Below are 12,918 nucleotides of genomic sequence, written 5' to 3'. Positions count from 1 at the left end.
TGAGCCAGTTTCACTGCAGAATCATTAATTTCCTTCCCTCGCTTCCACACCGTATATTATGCAAATAAAGCGACTGACTTTGATAAGTAGCACCTTGGTCAAACCATCCGTCACTGTACGATGCAACATTTTCGTCGCACTTCCACACTTTCGATTCACAATGGCACTCTTGTTTTGTTTTTGCTCTGTTTGGGTTGACAGGATGCTGCGTTCTGTAGCTCGCGACGTCTGAAGCTCCAGTGCTCATAATGTCAGCGCTGCTTTCGTCGTGGACGCTGTGAAACGCCTGATGAAATATCATCTGCAGACAGGCTTTCAGTGTTTAATGTCAAGTGATTCTCCCAGACTCTTAATCTTGAACCCATGACATGTAAATACATTAACGTGTGACTCATGATATTGCTATTACTGATTAATTCATACCTTCACAAAAAAATCCACTGGGGCCGTAATCAACGTTTATTTTCATTATCAATCAATGATTGCATAACCATAATCAATACTCACATTTGACCCAACAATCAAGAAACAAATAGTCACACCAAGGATTCTAGCATATTTTTAATTTAACATGTATTTCCCCCCCAAAAGTTACATGTAACGCTTTTGCATAAGTGCAGAATGTCTGTCACTGAATGAAGCCTCACTGCCTCCCTCCCAGTGGTAATACAATGACAGAATGCACTGCAGTCACAATATGCTGAGTCTAAAAGCGGATATCGGTAGAGGATGACAGCTGTTCCTATTTCACCTCAAAGGCATTGTCCGTACACAAGCGCTTGTCCATGTGTGACAGTGATTGCCCCGCGCTGCACCACGTCAGTTTTGTCAGGAGGATACGGACTAAATATGAGTGAAGTAAGTCACTGTCACAACAATATTTTGCTACATTCTAGTAGTTACACATTTATTAACCCTGAGCACACAGAGCATTTTGGCTGCTTTTTTTCCCATTACTATGTTTAAACATACAGTACATACAGAGACTATAAGAATGTGAAATATAGAGTGTCTTATACGTTTTTTTTCAGCACAACCTATAGGCAATCTGACGAATTTCACCAACTACATAAACACACCTGAGCAAAAAGTACTCAAAATGGATCAAACATCGGATTGAATTTGTGAACAAAATTCGTTATTATGAACAAAAAGAAAAGAAAAAAACTTATTTCACGACTAAACAACACATAAGAAGACAAAAACATACCTATAAACACACACCCGCAGGATGTCCATTTAAGGAGATGTGTATTATTCCATTATTACCATGTGTGCACCTGCGGCACAGCTCCGTGCAGCTTAAGCACTCAGGGTTAATACTAATGTCATTTTGGTAAAAACCCAACACAAAATAAATAAACGACCTATCGTGTTGTAATCGAGTCTAAAATGGAAATAGTGTGTCGTGTACATGCATTTATGCAGTGATGTAATTGCAGCTTGTGTAACTCTAGTGCTTCCATTAGCAGTCTGAACATACCTATAACTGTGCAAAGGTCAGGCAAATCAATAGACCAATAGGTGGACATTGTCAACACCACTTGGTAATTCAGTATCTCTCCTGAGTGCTGTCTGACGTGCAGGATGAGGGCAGCAGCCACAAAGCCAAACATGCCAGAAATTCAGGAAACGTGTCTCAAAGCAGGCTGCCCTTTGGCAAGATCTGAGCAGTGCAAAGGTTTTGGTTTTTTTTTTCCCCAGTACACTGAAGGGCAGTTACACGGTGCATGTGAAAATTCAGTAACAACAGGTGTATGCCAAGCATGACAGATAGGTAACTGTTTTTTTTTTTTTATTACGTGTACTCATTTAAAATGATGTTTCATTCAAGATCTGACTTAAAAATAAGCATTTTAACCACCCCCAACCACGTTAATCTACAGATTCCTGTTCAGTATTGTTTAGGATCCTTTTATTTGGTTGAAACCTCACTGAAGACAGACACTGATGAATCCCAGCAGCCTTTCTTTCATTCTTTCTTTCTTATTTGGTCTGCATTACAATTTTAGATGCGCCGAATGAAATATTACCAATCAAACAAATCAATCCCACCAGACCCATTTAAAATACCTTTGGATTATATAATGGGCCAATGTATCACAATGGTTTTCAATTTAGAGTCTCTGCTGGTTCCCCCGACACGATGGATTATTTGAAGCTATTTTGAAAAATATTCGTCGCTGTGACGTCCCCGTGTAACTTACCTCTTGGAAGTTCTCAGGACCGCACTCGATGCCTCTGAACGTACACTCCAGCATCATGTCCTCTATGCGGTGTCGAGTGCGGGTGTAGAACTCGTCCAGGGTGAAGCGAGAGCCCGGCGGGCGGTCTGGCTCTACGGCGAGCGGGAACCCAGGCGCCATACCTTCCTCGAAGCCCAAGAGAGCACCCATGAAAATCAAGTCACTGTAGCTCATCTGAGACTTCCGAATAAAGTTGTAGTTACATATGGTGACAGCTGGAAAAGTCATGTTATCGGCCACTTTTTCATCCAGCATGGTGATGTGGTCATACTGGAGATAGTATATGACCCTGTCAGCTACCTGGTACAAGAAAGCGGACAGCGCCAACGTGAACACTATTGCCCACAAACCCTCACGAAACCCAAACTTCTTGTTCTCCACGAACACATGGTTGGCACCATGGAGCGAGCAATTACTGAAGAAAGTGGCTATGTCGTCCACTTCGTTAACGGTGTCCTCCTCCTCGTTGTAGTCGTCTGCCTGACTCTGCCCATCCAGGTAGTCCTGTGAGCCCCCGTCACTGTAACTTTTATTTACGCGCTTGTAGTGGTCGTCAAAACCGTCTTTGCCATAACCGCTGCCGGGCTCGTCATCGGCGGAGAAGGAGATGGTGCACATGATTCTGACTGGCATGTTGGCTGTGCGAACGAGCAAATGACGCCCCCTCACAAAGTCATTCAAGAAGCAAAGTGGTGGTGACGCACCGACTCAACCAAAGTCACCAACAACAATCGTAAAAGTCTGAAAAAGTATTAATTCTGATCGGACACGAGCTCGGTCGTCTTTTGAAAGGAAGTCAATCGGTCAAACGCGTCCAAACAAAGACGAAAAGATCATCTGAGGTGAAGAACACAAGCTAAGAATCGAGACACACGCGCCGCTCGTCCAGCATTCACGTCCACTCTGAGCCGAGCCGAGATGCCTTGTCTGAGTTCGTCCTCTTGTCTCTGGGGCAGGTCCATCCCTTTGAGCAATTTCAAAAAGAGAGTAGATGAGACAAAAGAAGAAGGAGAAGAAGAGGAGGACTGCGGGGGGAGAGGAGGAGGAGGAGGAGGAGGAGGGAAGAGGAGGTGAGGCCATGAGGAGTATAGGAAACACAATACTCCCTCAGGGCCCGGCTACAGGTCACCGTGCCAGAGCAGTTTCATCATTTACAGGAAAAAAAAAAAAACGCGGTTTGACACAGCAGGGGACAGAAAATGAAAGCCAAACAGCCAATACTGTCACAAAAGCACTAAATAGGCTGATTTGACTGTTTTACTGGCACGACCTCACTTCTCCGAAACGAAAGTGATGTCAGCGTCGTTGTGTAATTAAATGCAAATATCACCGAGGTTGATGCTGTTACAAAAGAAAATCGCATTATGCGCATTTCAAAATGGGATCTTGATGGTGAGTCTTTTTTTCCAAAGAAAGACGTGCGCCAGGAACCTTAAAGAAGACACTGAACTGCGTGCGTGAGTCAAACTACAAGAGGGAAAGTCAAGGAATTCAATCAAGTCTGTTCCTTTAGTTCAATCTAAAGGCTCAGTTTAACAACAGATCACTTTCAAATTACAAAACCCCACGTACATTGCTGCGAGCCATTCCTTTGAAAACAGATTAACTGAAAGCAAATATGCGTACGATAAGAGCGTGTGAGAGAGAGATAGAGAGAGGGAGAGCAGGAAAGCATCATCTTAAATTGATCCTCTCCTTATTGAATATGCAGATTCCCAAAGGTGGTGTTGGTTGTGATATGAAAAGGAAATGTAAGAGACGGATCCATCCGAATCGATCCACCTCCATTAGACTGCTCGGATTATTTTCAGAAACATGAGGGTGAAACATTAGATGTGTTTAGGGGCATGACAGCGTTCTTTACAATAACAGCCTGCAGCTAATGATACCACAGAAACCTCCGAGGAGCAGCCACATTAAAACCAGAAAACCAACGGAATGCACATTACACCAAAACCGATTCCCGTGTAAATTGAGCTTTTCAACTTGTAAGAACCCACCAGAAAGTTTTCCATCACTTGGAGCCACATATCCAGAGGGTGAGACTGGCAGCAGACTTGGTCAATATGTGTTTAGCTGCAGCTTTGAACAGTTCTTGTCACAAAAGCGCAAACACGAGAGCTTAGGGCTTTGCCTTCATCTGGCTGAATCTTGGAGCCTGTGTAACACTGCCTGCATGTCAGACTCAGGATTTTTGAATATGCACTGATAAAGTGATTACTCGATAGCCTCTGGTCCTGCTTGACCTAACAAGAAGGTCACACGGCTCCCTCAGCTGTCGTGTCTTAGCCCTCTGAGAGGTGGTGGGGCATGAATATTCACACACGCTTAACAACCCAAGTGTGGCACAAGACGGCAACTCATGAAAATGCTGTGGAGGAAATTAAACAGTGATTTCGCCGACCTCCTGAGTGAAATTAGACGACAAGGTTCAACAATCTCATTCTGCCATAACATCTTCATTACGGGATCCGTGCAGATTTAGGGATACGCACACAGAGCAGCAATAAATTACGGATTCATGTTTTTCTCAAAGAGATAGATCCAAAACAAACATGACCTTCTTGCACAATTCTTCCTGTCAAACTGTTTATTCACCCCAGGCAGCCACTTCTCATTTCTTTCCACCCATGTTCTGCCTCAGCATTTGTTTTGATATCCACAAGGGGGCAGCAGAAGCACACCTATTCTTCAGTTTCTCCTCAGGGATGGCAGGGCCATGAAAAGACACCTGAAGGCATCATTTAAAGAGAGTAAAGTTCCATGAGTCTTTTGTATGCTACACAACCTATTTTAAAATAAACACCATGATGTGACTCACAGAAAGAGTTGCCACTGGCAACCTCTAACTTAAACTTGCCTTGGAACCTCAGATGCAATCATAAGCGAACTATTTTCGACGTCTCTTTCCACTTCCTGTCATTTTTTCTACTGTATCCACAAAAAGAAAAAAATAACCCCTGACAATGTATGTCTTTAATGATTTGGTCAGGAGATAATGTGACTGTGTTTTGATGTGAGAGTCCACGGTCACAGCTAAAGGTTGGGCTTTCAACAAGGCCACGTAGGTGACCCGTCAGAGTGAGAAGAGCACAGACCAGATGAGAGCTTTAACACTCTCTTTCAAGTCCCTCTCACAAGCTCCGCTCTTAGCTAGGATCGACCTGGCGTTGCCATGGATACATCCTGGCCGTCAGCAAGAGAGGATGCACAAAGCCCATTACACAGAACATGCATACAGTCACACATGCACACACAGACAGACCGACAGACTCCCACACACTCATACTGGGACTGAAAGGAGACTCGATGCCGCCAGATAATTAATGTGCACCTCATGAATCTGATTTTAATGTGTATGTGAAGTGAAGTGAGGAGGGAAGATGAACACCGAAGATGACAAAAATAAAGAGAGGAACAAATACGAGAGATGTCACACAAAGGCCACGATATTACTTCCAGTTTCCAATCAATAGCCTCATATTCATATTCTCCGACTCTTATTTTATGATGCTGTGGATTCAGCCCGATAAACAAAGAGTGAGTAAACAAGAAACAAGCTTCCCTCATTCCCCAGACGACGCTGTGCGAGAATGAGGCAGGAGCCAAAGGCAACGTTGCTGTCCTCCAAACCCACAATATTCCGTCTTAACCTTTCAGCACGGAGACGTGTGATACACAGAGCGTTTTCATGCAGAGGCTCCCCATCAGGGAGGAAACAATATGGAGAGAACAATGACCTGCTTTCTAAATAAGTTGCTGTGGAAGAATAACACATCTCTCATTTGAGGCGGTGCAAAGGTGACCACGTAGAGTCCTACACTATGATATGATGATGGGTAAACGTTCCAGTGTGGGCTCTTTAGTACGACACGTCTGTACATCAGGGAGTGCAGCACCTTTAAAGGTGATGGAGAGAGAGAGTGAGGCTCACAGAAACCAATATAATCTCTGCATATTCCTTTTTCTGCGTCAACTCCTTACGACTTGCTAGGAATAAACATTGACCCAGCACCGGCACTAAATAGTCTCAACTGAAAATCATCTTTCGCGTCTGATTGAAATCTTCCACATTGAGTATTATCATCTCCATCCAAAGAACTCTGCCCTTCCTTTCTTTTACTTTAGAGCGAGACAAAGTTCCTGATTATCTATGACAGAAAAGTGGAATTGCATTTTTGAATGTTTATCGGCTTCACAGCTGGCTCTTTATGCTTGTAGTCAAACATTTGGCTGCCACTAAACCTATAAAGAAGAGCTTCTCATGATTGATATTTGTCTTATATTTCCAAACCAGTAGCCAGGATCACTTTCAAGACCTGTTTCTGCAAACCACAGATATGTGAAAAATCACTCAGTGAGGGTGATGAAGGAGGAGAAGATCATGTTTTTTGTTTTATTCCCCCGAATAGCATCAACATCTTCTGCATTAAAAACTGTGTTGCAGGGTTAAAACACACCTGAATGTCCTCATAACAGTATCGAGAACACTCTCAATGTTTGTCATCAACCTGGTCATGACCCCGTGGTTTGCTGCTTGGCAGGCATCTCACTCAGTATCATTCACCACCACAATGCCTCATATACTAACAATGTCAACAAAGTCAAATATCAACATTGTTGTGTGTATTTTTGTGTGTTGAACAGAGTTACATATTATCTTATTTGAAACTCTTTTTCTAAACTAATCATTAATCCATGGCACAATTAATGTTAACACTGAAAGACAGATATCTAAGATTTGGCTCACTTATTCTTTAAAAACTATGTTTTGAGTGCAGTTTTCTTGTTTTTCCAATGAAATAATAATAATAATTAAAAAAAAAAAAACCACTTAAAGCATAACTGGAGGATGGCACTCAACCTCCACATGTACAATACAGTGACATCAGAGCAGAGCTGATGTTTTTTTTCCCTTGTTTACATGTATATATATATATATGTATACATATATATATACATACATATACACACACATATATATGTATATATATATATATATATATATATATATATATATGAATGGTACAATCATAAATAAGATTCAACATTAATCATGTGTGCCACAGCGCTTAACTGTCTTTACCAGCACTGTCATTCGGACAGTGACAGTGAGCAGTTTCTAGGTTACAACAACTACGAGTTATGTAAATGTCACTGACAGCTTGGCCATCAACAACGGATCTGTTGACTAAAAGAGCTGACTAATAACTTACATACACTTTCAAATGTGTCAAAGAAAAACAGTGTCACTCTGAACTTTCCTCTAATTTCATTCACCTGCATTTATTTCTTTTGTGTTGTGGGCAGTGACATGTTTGTTGCTCCGTGTGATTATTAGTCACCCACTGCATCATCAACTGTTGGACCAAAACACATTGGCTCTACCAACAATTTGACCACCTCCATTTTTCTGCTGTGTTTTCATTAAAAGTAAATCCAAAATCTTTTTCTGCTATCTTAACAACTTCAAATCTATCCATTATTATTGTTATTATTATTATTATTATTAGAAAAAGAAGAAAGCAACACATAACTTTATAAAAAAAATAACCATGCTGACAGAACTGAGATTATTTATTATAACCAGAAAATGACAATATATTGAATAACCACTAAGGGGCAACACTGCTAGAAGTCTATGGGGAAAATGAGCCTCACTAAACATATCCCTGAGGAGTTAATGGTCTCAATCTCTTCTTCAATACAACATAATGATAATTTTGTAAATTATGCTCATTTAGAGGAAAATAGACAATAATAATCAGTATGATTGACAGGTGGTATTGTCCAGTAGATGCCTGGTTGTGAGTGGTGTCTGTGAATCCAGAGGCTTCAAAACTGCAATACATAAGATTATTGGGGGGCGTTGGATATAATTTAAACTGGCAAATGAAACAGCTGCAGACAACTCAAACCTTTCACTGGAGCACAAAACATTAAATAAAAAAAATATATATAATGTGCAACTTTTTAAGTTTTGCCGACTGAAAATGATCAAAAGTGCTGAATCTAAATCAGGTTCAAGTTGCACATGACAAAACATCAAATGGAACCTGGCCCAGAACTGCTTATTTTATGCCCACACACCAAGTTGCTCTGCTTCCCTCCACTTAGTTTAAAGCTGAAATGCCAGAAAATATAATCTCTTGAACAAAAAATGACATCCTCCTTATAAGAATTACTAATTGCTTGATCACGGTCAGTAGAAAACATAAAGTCACACCAAATCGGGCTGGTTCATTTATGAGAGTCAACAGCCGTGGGGTGGAAAACTACTCCCTGAAGCAGCTGGTTTGTGTCACAGTCTGTTTAACAGTGCAGGGCAGAGCTCGGATTCCACACACTGACTCTGCCAAGTAAAGCCTTCAAAGAAAGATTGCCTCCACAGCAGGCAGCGACTTTCTTCTCCACATTTCTGCTTACCTTCACCCACTGTGGCACGTGCATGTAACACAATGCAGCACCGAGGCCGCAGCTGACACAGGAAAACACAGGGAGAGTTCTGAGAGGACAGTGAGTGGACACCGAGCATCTTAAGTGCTTTTGCTATTTCTGACATGCTTGAAATTTACTCTATGTAACGATGGCCATGTGCTTTTTGTAATAGGAGAAAAAGAAAAGAAAAAGAAAAAGCGGGGGGATGGTTAGCAGATGGGGTTATAGCAGATGAAGAAGATAGCTGAAATCAATGGAGCGATCATATTTCTACCATTGATGAACCGATGGACTCCATGGAAACAGCAACTCGGAGTCAGGAACTTCACAGCCACTTCCTTTATTTGGCTCTGACTGAAATGTGGACAGAGTCAAGCCACCCTTTGATTGGCCCTCAGTCCCGCTGCATTATACAGCAGCACCAGCTCCACTCAGACTACCATTATAATTTTGTTCATCCTATTACCACCACAGTGAGGTCCTCTCCGTCGCCCATCTTCCTTTTCAACTCGGCCTTTTCACGTTTTAGTCTGTTTGATTCACTCCAACTTTATCTTCTCCCGATATTCCCCCCTCTCTCCACCTCAGTGCCTCTGTCCTTTTTCTCCTAAGATGAATACTAATGGGACAGTGGGACGTCTTTTAATACAAGAGCCAAGAGAGACACAGTTATCAAGCTGAATGGTTTTAAATATGTCACTCGGTGGCATTTTCATGAAGCCAATTCATTAGGGCAGGCTCAGAGTCACACAGCATGGGTCTCTCGACACTAACGTCACTGATTACTGAGCCTGATTTCAGGACTTCCATTTGCATCGCTTCATACAAGGCTATTCATGTGCAGCAACACCTCCTATTTTTAGACATTTTTCTTATTATAATCCATGAACGTGTGCTGTTTTGGAACTTTCCAGGCTCTTTTTTCTGACTCAGACGTAATTCGTTTTTGACAAATAGCAGAAGGATAACACGACATCTGCCGTATTGCTCCTTCTGCCAGAAATCCTGTATTATTATTATTATTTATTTTTTTTTTTCTTAAAGTGCTGCTTGAGTCTCAGTTTATAATTTCAATTACGGTGCAAAACATATTTAAATTTTTATAAAACATTAATTTTGCACCGCTCTAAAATAAGACCCGAGCTGTTGGAATCTCAGCATAAATTGTGATTCAACTTTCCTTGCATCAGGACTCACGGTCTTCCTCAGGCTTGCCATGGTCTTTTTTTTCCCCCCCAAATTTAAATTCTGTTTAAAGTTTTGTCCACAGGATATTTCAACTAATAAATTACGGGGAAAATTAAAGGGTTATTATTGCATGGCTTATAAAAGGCACCGACTCGTATCAGCACATAGGCAGTTATGTGCTAGAACAGGTTGGAGTGCTAACATGGCAGGACACATCAGCGGAGGGTTGTTTACACGCACACATATGAAAGCACAACTGTAAGCGAGTATGTGTCGTTCAAGCAAAGTCAGAGGGGTTTTTTTTTTCTGCCCCTTTGTCCTTGAGTCACTCATACGGACTCACATTTGAACACAGGCCTGCACGCTGACAGCCACTCCATCACTGCCGTGAAATGTGCACGACCCTTTCAGGTGCCAAACAAACATTTTCCCTTGTCCCAGCGCCATTCCTTCCTTGACAGATGATGGACGATCAACTGAGCTGGATTCTACAGTCTCATCATGGCCAATCACAAAATAATATCGGAGTGAAAGCATCTGGTGCATCTCCGTTCCAACTTCATGGAAAACAAAGACGGAAGGAAGGGATGAAAAAAAGCCAAAAGGGAGCTAAATTGAGGCAGGAAGTGATGGTGGGAACCAGAACACTACGCTTGGATAAATTTGTCATATCTGAGGATCAGACAAGCACTCCAAAGGGGAGTTTAGAACCAGATAATTGAAAGTACCTCAATTTATTTGCAGGATTAAAAGCGCCAAGACTCGCAGGACCTTGATGGCCTCATCACTTTTTCAAACCTAATTAGATTTAGCTCATTATGCTCACAGGATTACAGCGCATCTTCAAGTAAACTGACAAAAATTGTGGATACTTTGGGTCTATGGGGAATCATCACCCACTCAGTTGTTTGTCTTTCAGTGAGACAGCTGTTTAGGAACCAAAATCACATCTATCCATCCATCCATCCATCCAACAAATGCTGCCATGACCGAAATGGACAAATCAATTTCCATCCCACAGTGGAGCAGAGGTGAAAGCGGTTGGAAGGTTTAAGTCGCACTTCTGTCAGCAAAACCTGGCTCCAGTAAGTTTGTAATGAGTCGGTTTCCACTGACTGAGACCATGCAGGTCTGACTCGGACGCGAAGCCAGAAAACAATAAATAGATAGATAGGAAAATGACAGCTATACAGAGAATAATACAATGTTTTATGTGGAGTTTGCATGGTTCTCTTTGGGTAGTTTTTCCTCCCACAGTCCAAAAACGTACAAAGGTTAATTGGACACTCGAAACTGACCATACTGCAGGTGTGAGTGTGAGAGTGAAAGGTTGTTCCTCTCTGTATGTTTGCCCTGCGATAAACTAGTGACCTGCCCAGCGTGTACCATGCCTCTGGCCCTATGTCAGCTGGGATTGGCTCGCTCTCCCCCCCCTTGAGCCTCATGTGGAGAATAAAGTGGTAGACAATGAATGAATCAATATGTATGTAGTGCACTGTAGTGCAATCTATGAAGGAATAAAGCAATAAAGCTTAGAAGGACGAATATAGGAAATATTGGGGTTATAGGAAAGTGTGATGAGTAACTCTGTTTTAAAGGTGACTTTGTTCTGGTGTCAAGAAATCACACCGAAACTTTATTTTGCTACCGTGTCATGGTAAAACCTTTACTTTATTAGGTTCATGGCAATGTCTTGAGCATTAATGTGGTGTTTAACAATGTACATTTACCTCCTCGGACTCTAATGAGTTGAAGACGTTAAAAAGATTAGCGCGCCATCAACTAGTGGAGATTAGGATCTGGACAGGCCCTGACAGGGGCTCACTTATGAGATTTACCATTTCTTCATCCAAAATAAGGGCCTGACTGCTGATGAGAAGGGGGCAAAATCAATATGCCCTTCTCGTTCCCATGCTCAGCCGGAGCATGAGGCACTAAAAGAGGGTCAATGATTTAGCGCATCTCTCGCTGAAAGAAATTAATAAACATGAGACTGCAGGGTTGTCTTGTAGCATGTATGCTGTTCACATCAGAGAGGTGAGAACGATAGGGAAAGTTAATTCATCCTGCCGAAATTGCTAAAACCAAGATAGAAGGTCACTTCTAATTCATTATGGCGGAATACACGGTTCTCCACTTCTTTTTCACTTCTTTTTTTTTTAGTCTTCTTTTCATTTCACCCCGCGTCTTCCCATGGGTAGAGTTGTAAATATAATCACCGAAGTGATTAAAGCCATTTCTTTTTCAGCTCGGCTACAAGTCATTGTATTCGTTCATATAACGTTGGGTTTCATATTCCCTGATTTACTAGTCTGCAGCTGCTTGAGGCACACACAGATTAAAAAAAATAAAGTTGTGTTCAGATTTATTTGGGAGCCAGGGAATGCGATCGAGTCTGCGTATTAGAAACGGCTGCATGGAGGAGTAAACCCACGCGGCAGGAGGCTGTGATTAAACTATGTCCCAAGGAGGCGCAGTGACGACATCAAGTGGTTTGCGATTATACCACCGTGCCCAATTTACAAGCCAGATGGTATTTGCATCAGACGCAGAGCAACTCCTCAGTGTAAACACAGCTTAGAGAGCAAGAGCGTCATCTGTTATCTGACTGATAGGGACGGAGCTTTTTTTATTTGACTCATTTTGCAGGCCTTCTTCTGTCTCCCCGTACAGTAGATATTTGTCCCACTCAGCAGTGGATCGAGAGAGCTGAAAATCCTACAGCTATTTATTTATTTGATTGATTTCCCTGTTAGGAGCTTTAGCCCACCAAGATTTACTTTGATTTAACTATTCTTTACTACTTTTCCGCACTATTGTTACATATGCAAGGGAATGAACCGACCGCACTTTTCAAGTTACTTAGAGATAATTCCTTCAGGGAATGAAATCCTGTCTATCAGGCATAGCCTCGCTCCTCTTTGATAAATGCTGCAGGCAGCTATACCTGGCTACATGATTTAAATTCAAAGAGAAAAAAGGCCGCCGCGTACAAAGTCTTGGTTCATTAAGGCTCCGTGCAGAGAAAGCTGGATATTACAGAGAG

The 12,918-nt window shown here is 41.9% G+C and overlaps 1 protein-coding gene across 3 annotated transcripts in view; it reads right to left on the bottom strand.

Annotated features, from left to right (window-relative positions):
• Positions 1 to 12,918, bottom strand: part of asic1b (acid-sensing (proton-gated) ion channel 1b) — a 140,589-nt gene that overhangs the window by 46,318 nt on the left and 81,353 nt on the right. For 2 of the 3 annotated variants that reach the window (XM_044023920.1, XM_044023922.1), the window contains exon 1: positions 2,208 to 3,226. The exons of the other annotated variant lie outside the window; for it this stretch is intronic. In XM_044023920.1, the coding sequence (XP_043879855.1) occupies positions 2,208 to 2,879 (672 nt within the window). In that variant the 5' untranslated portion in view covers positions 2,880 to 3,226. Of the gene's footprint in view, positions 1 to 2,207; positions 3,227 to 12,918 lie in introns of those variants that run through there. 3 annotated transcript variants of the gene reach the window in all.

This window comes from Solea senegalensis, linkage group LG4 (assembly GCF_019176455.1).
Source record: "Solea senegalensis isolate Sse05_10M linkage group LG4, IFAPA_SoseM_1, whole genome shotgun sequence".
In the NCBI taxonomy this organism is placed as follows: domain Eukaryota; kingdom Metazoa; phylum Chordata; class Actinopteri; order Pleuronectiformes; family Soleidae; genus Solea; species Solea senegalensis.
This window is presented reverse-complemented; position numbering and strand designations above follow the sequence as displayed.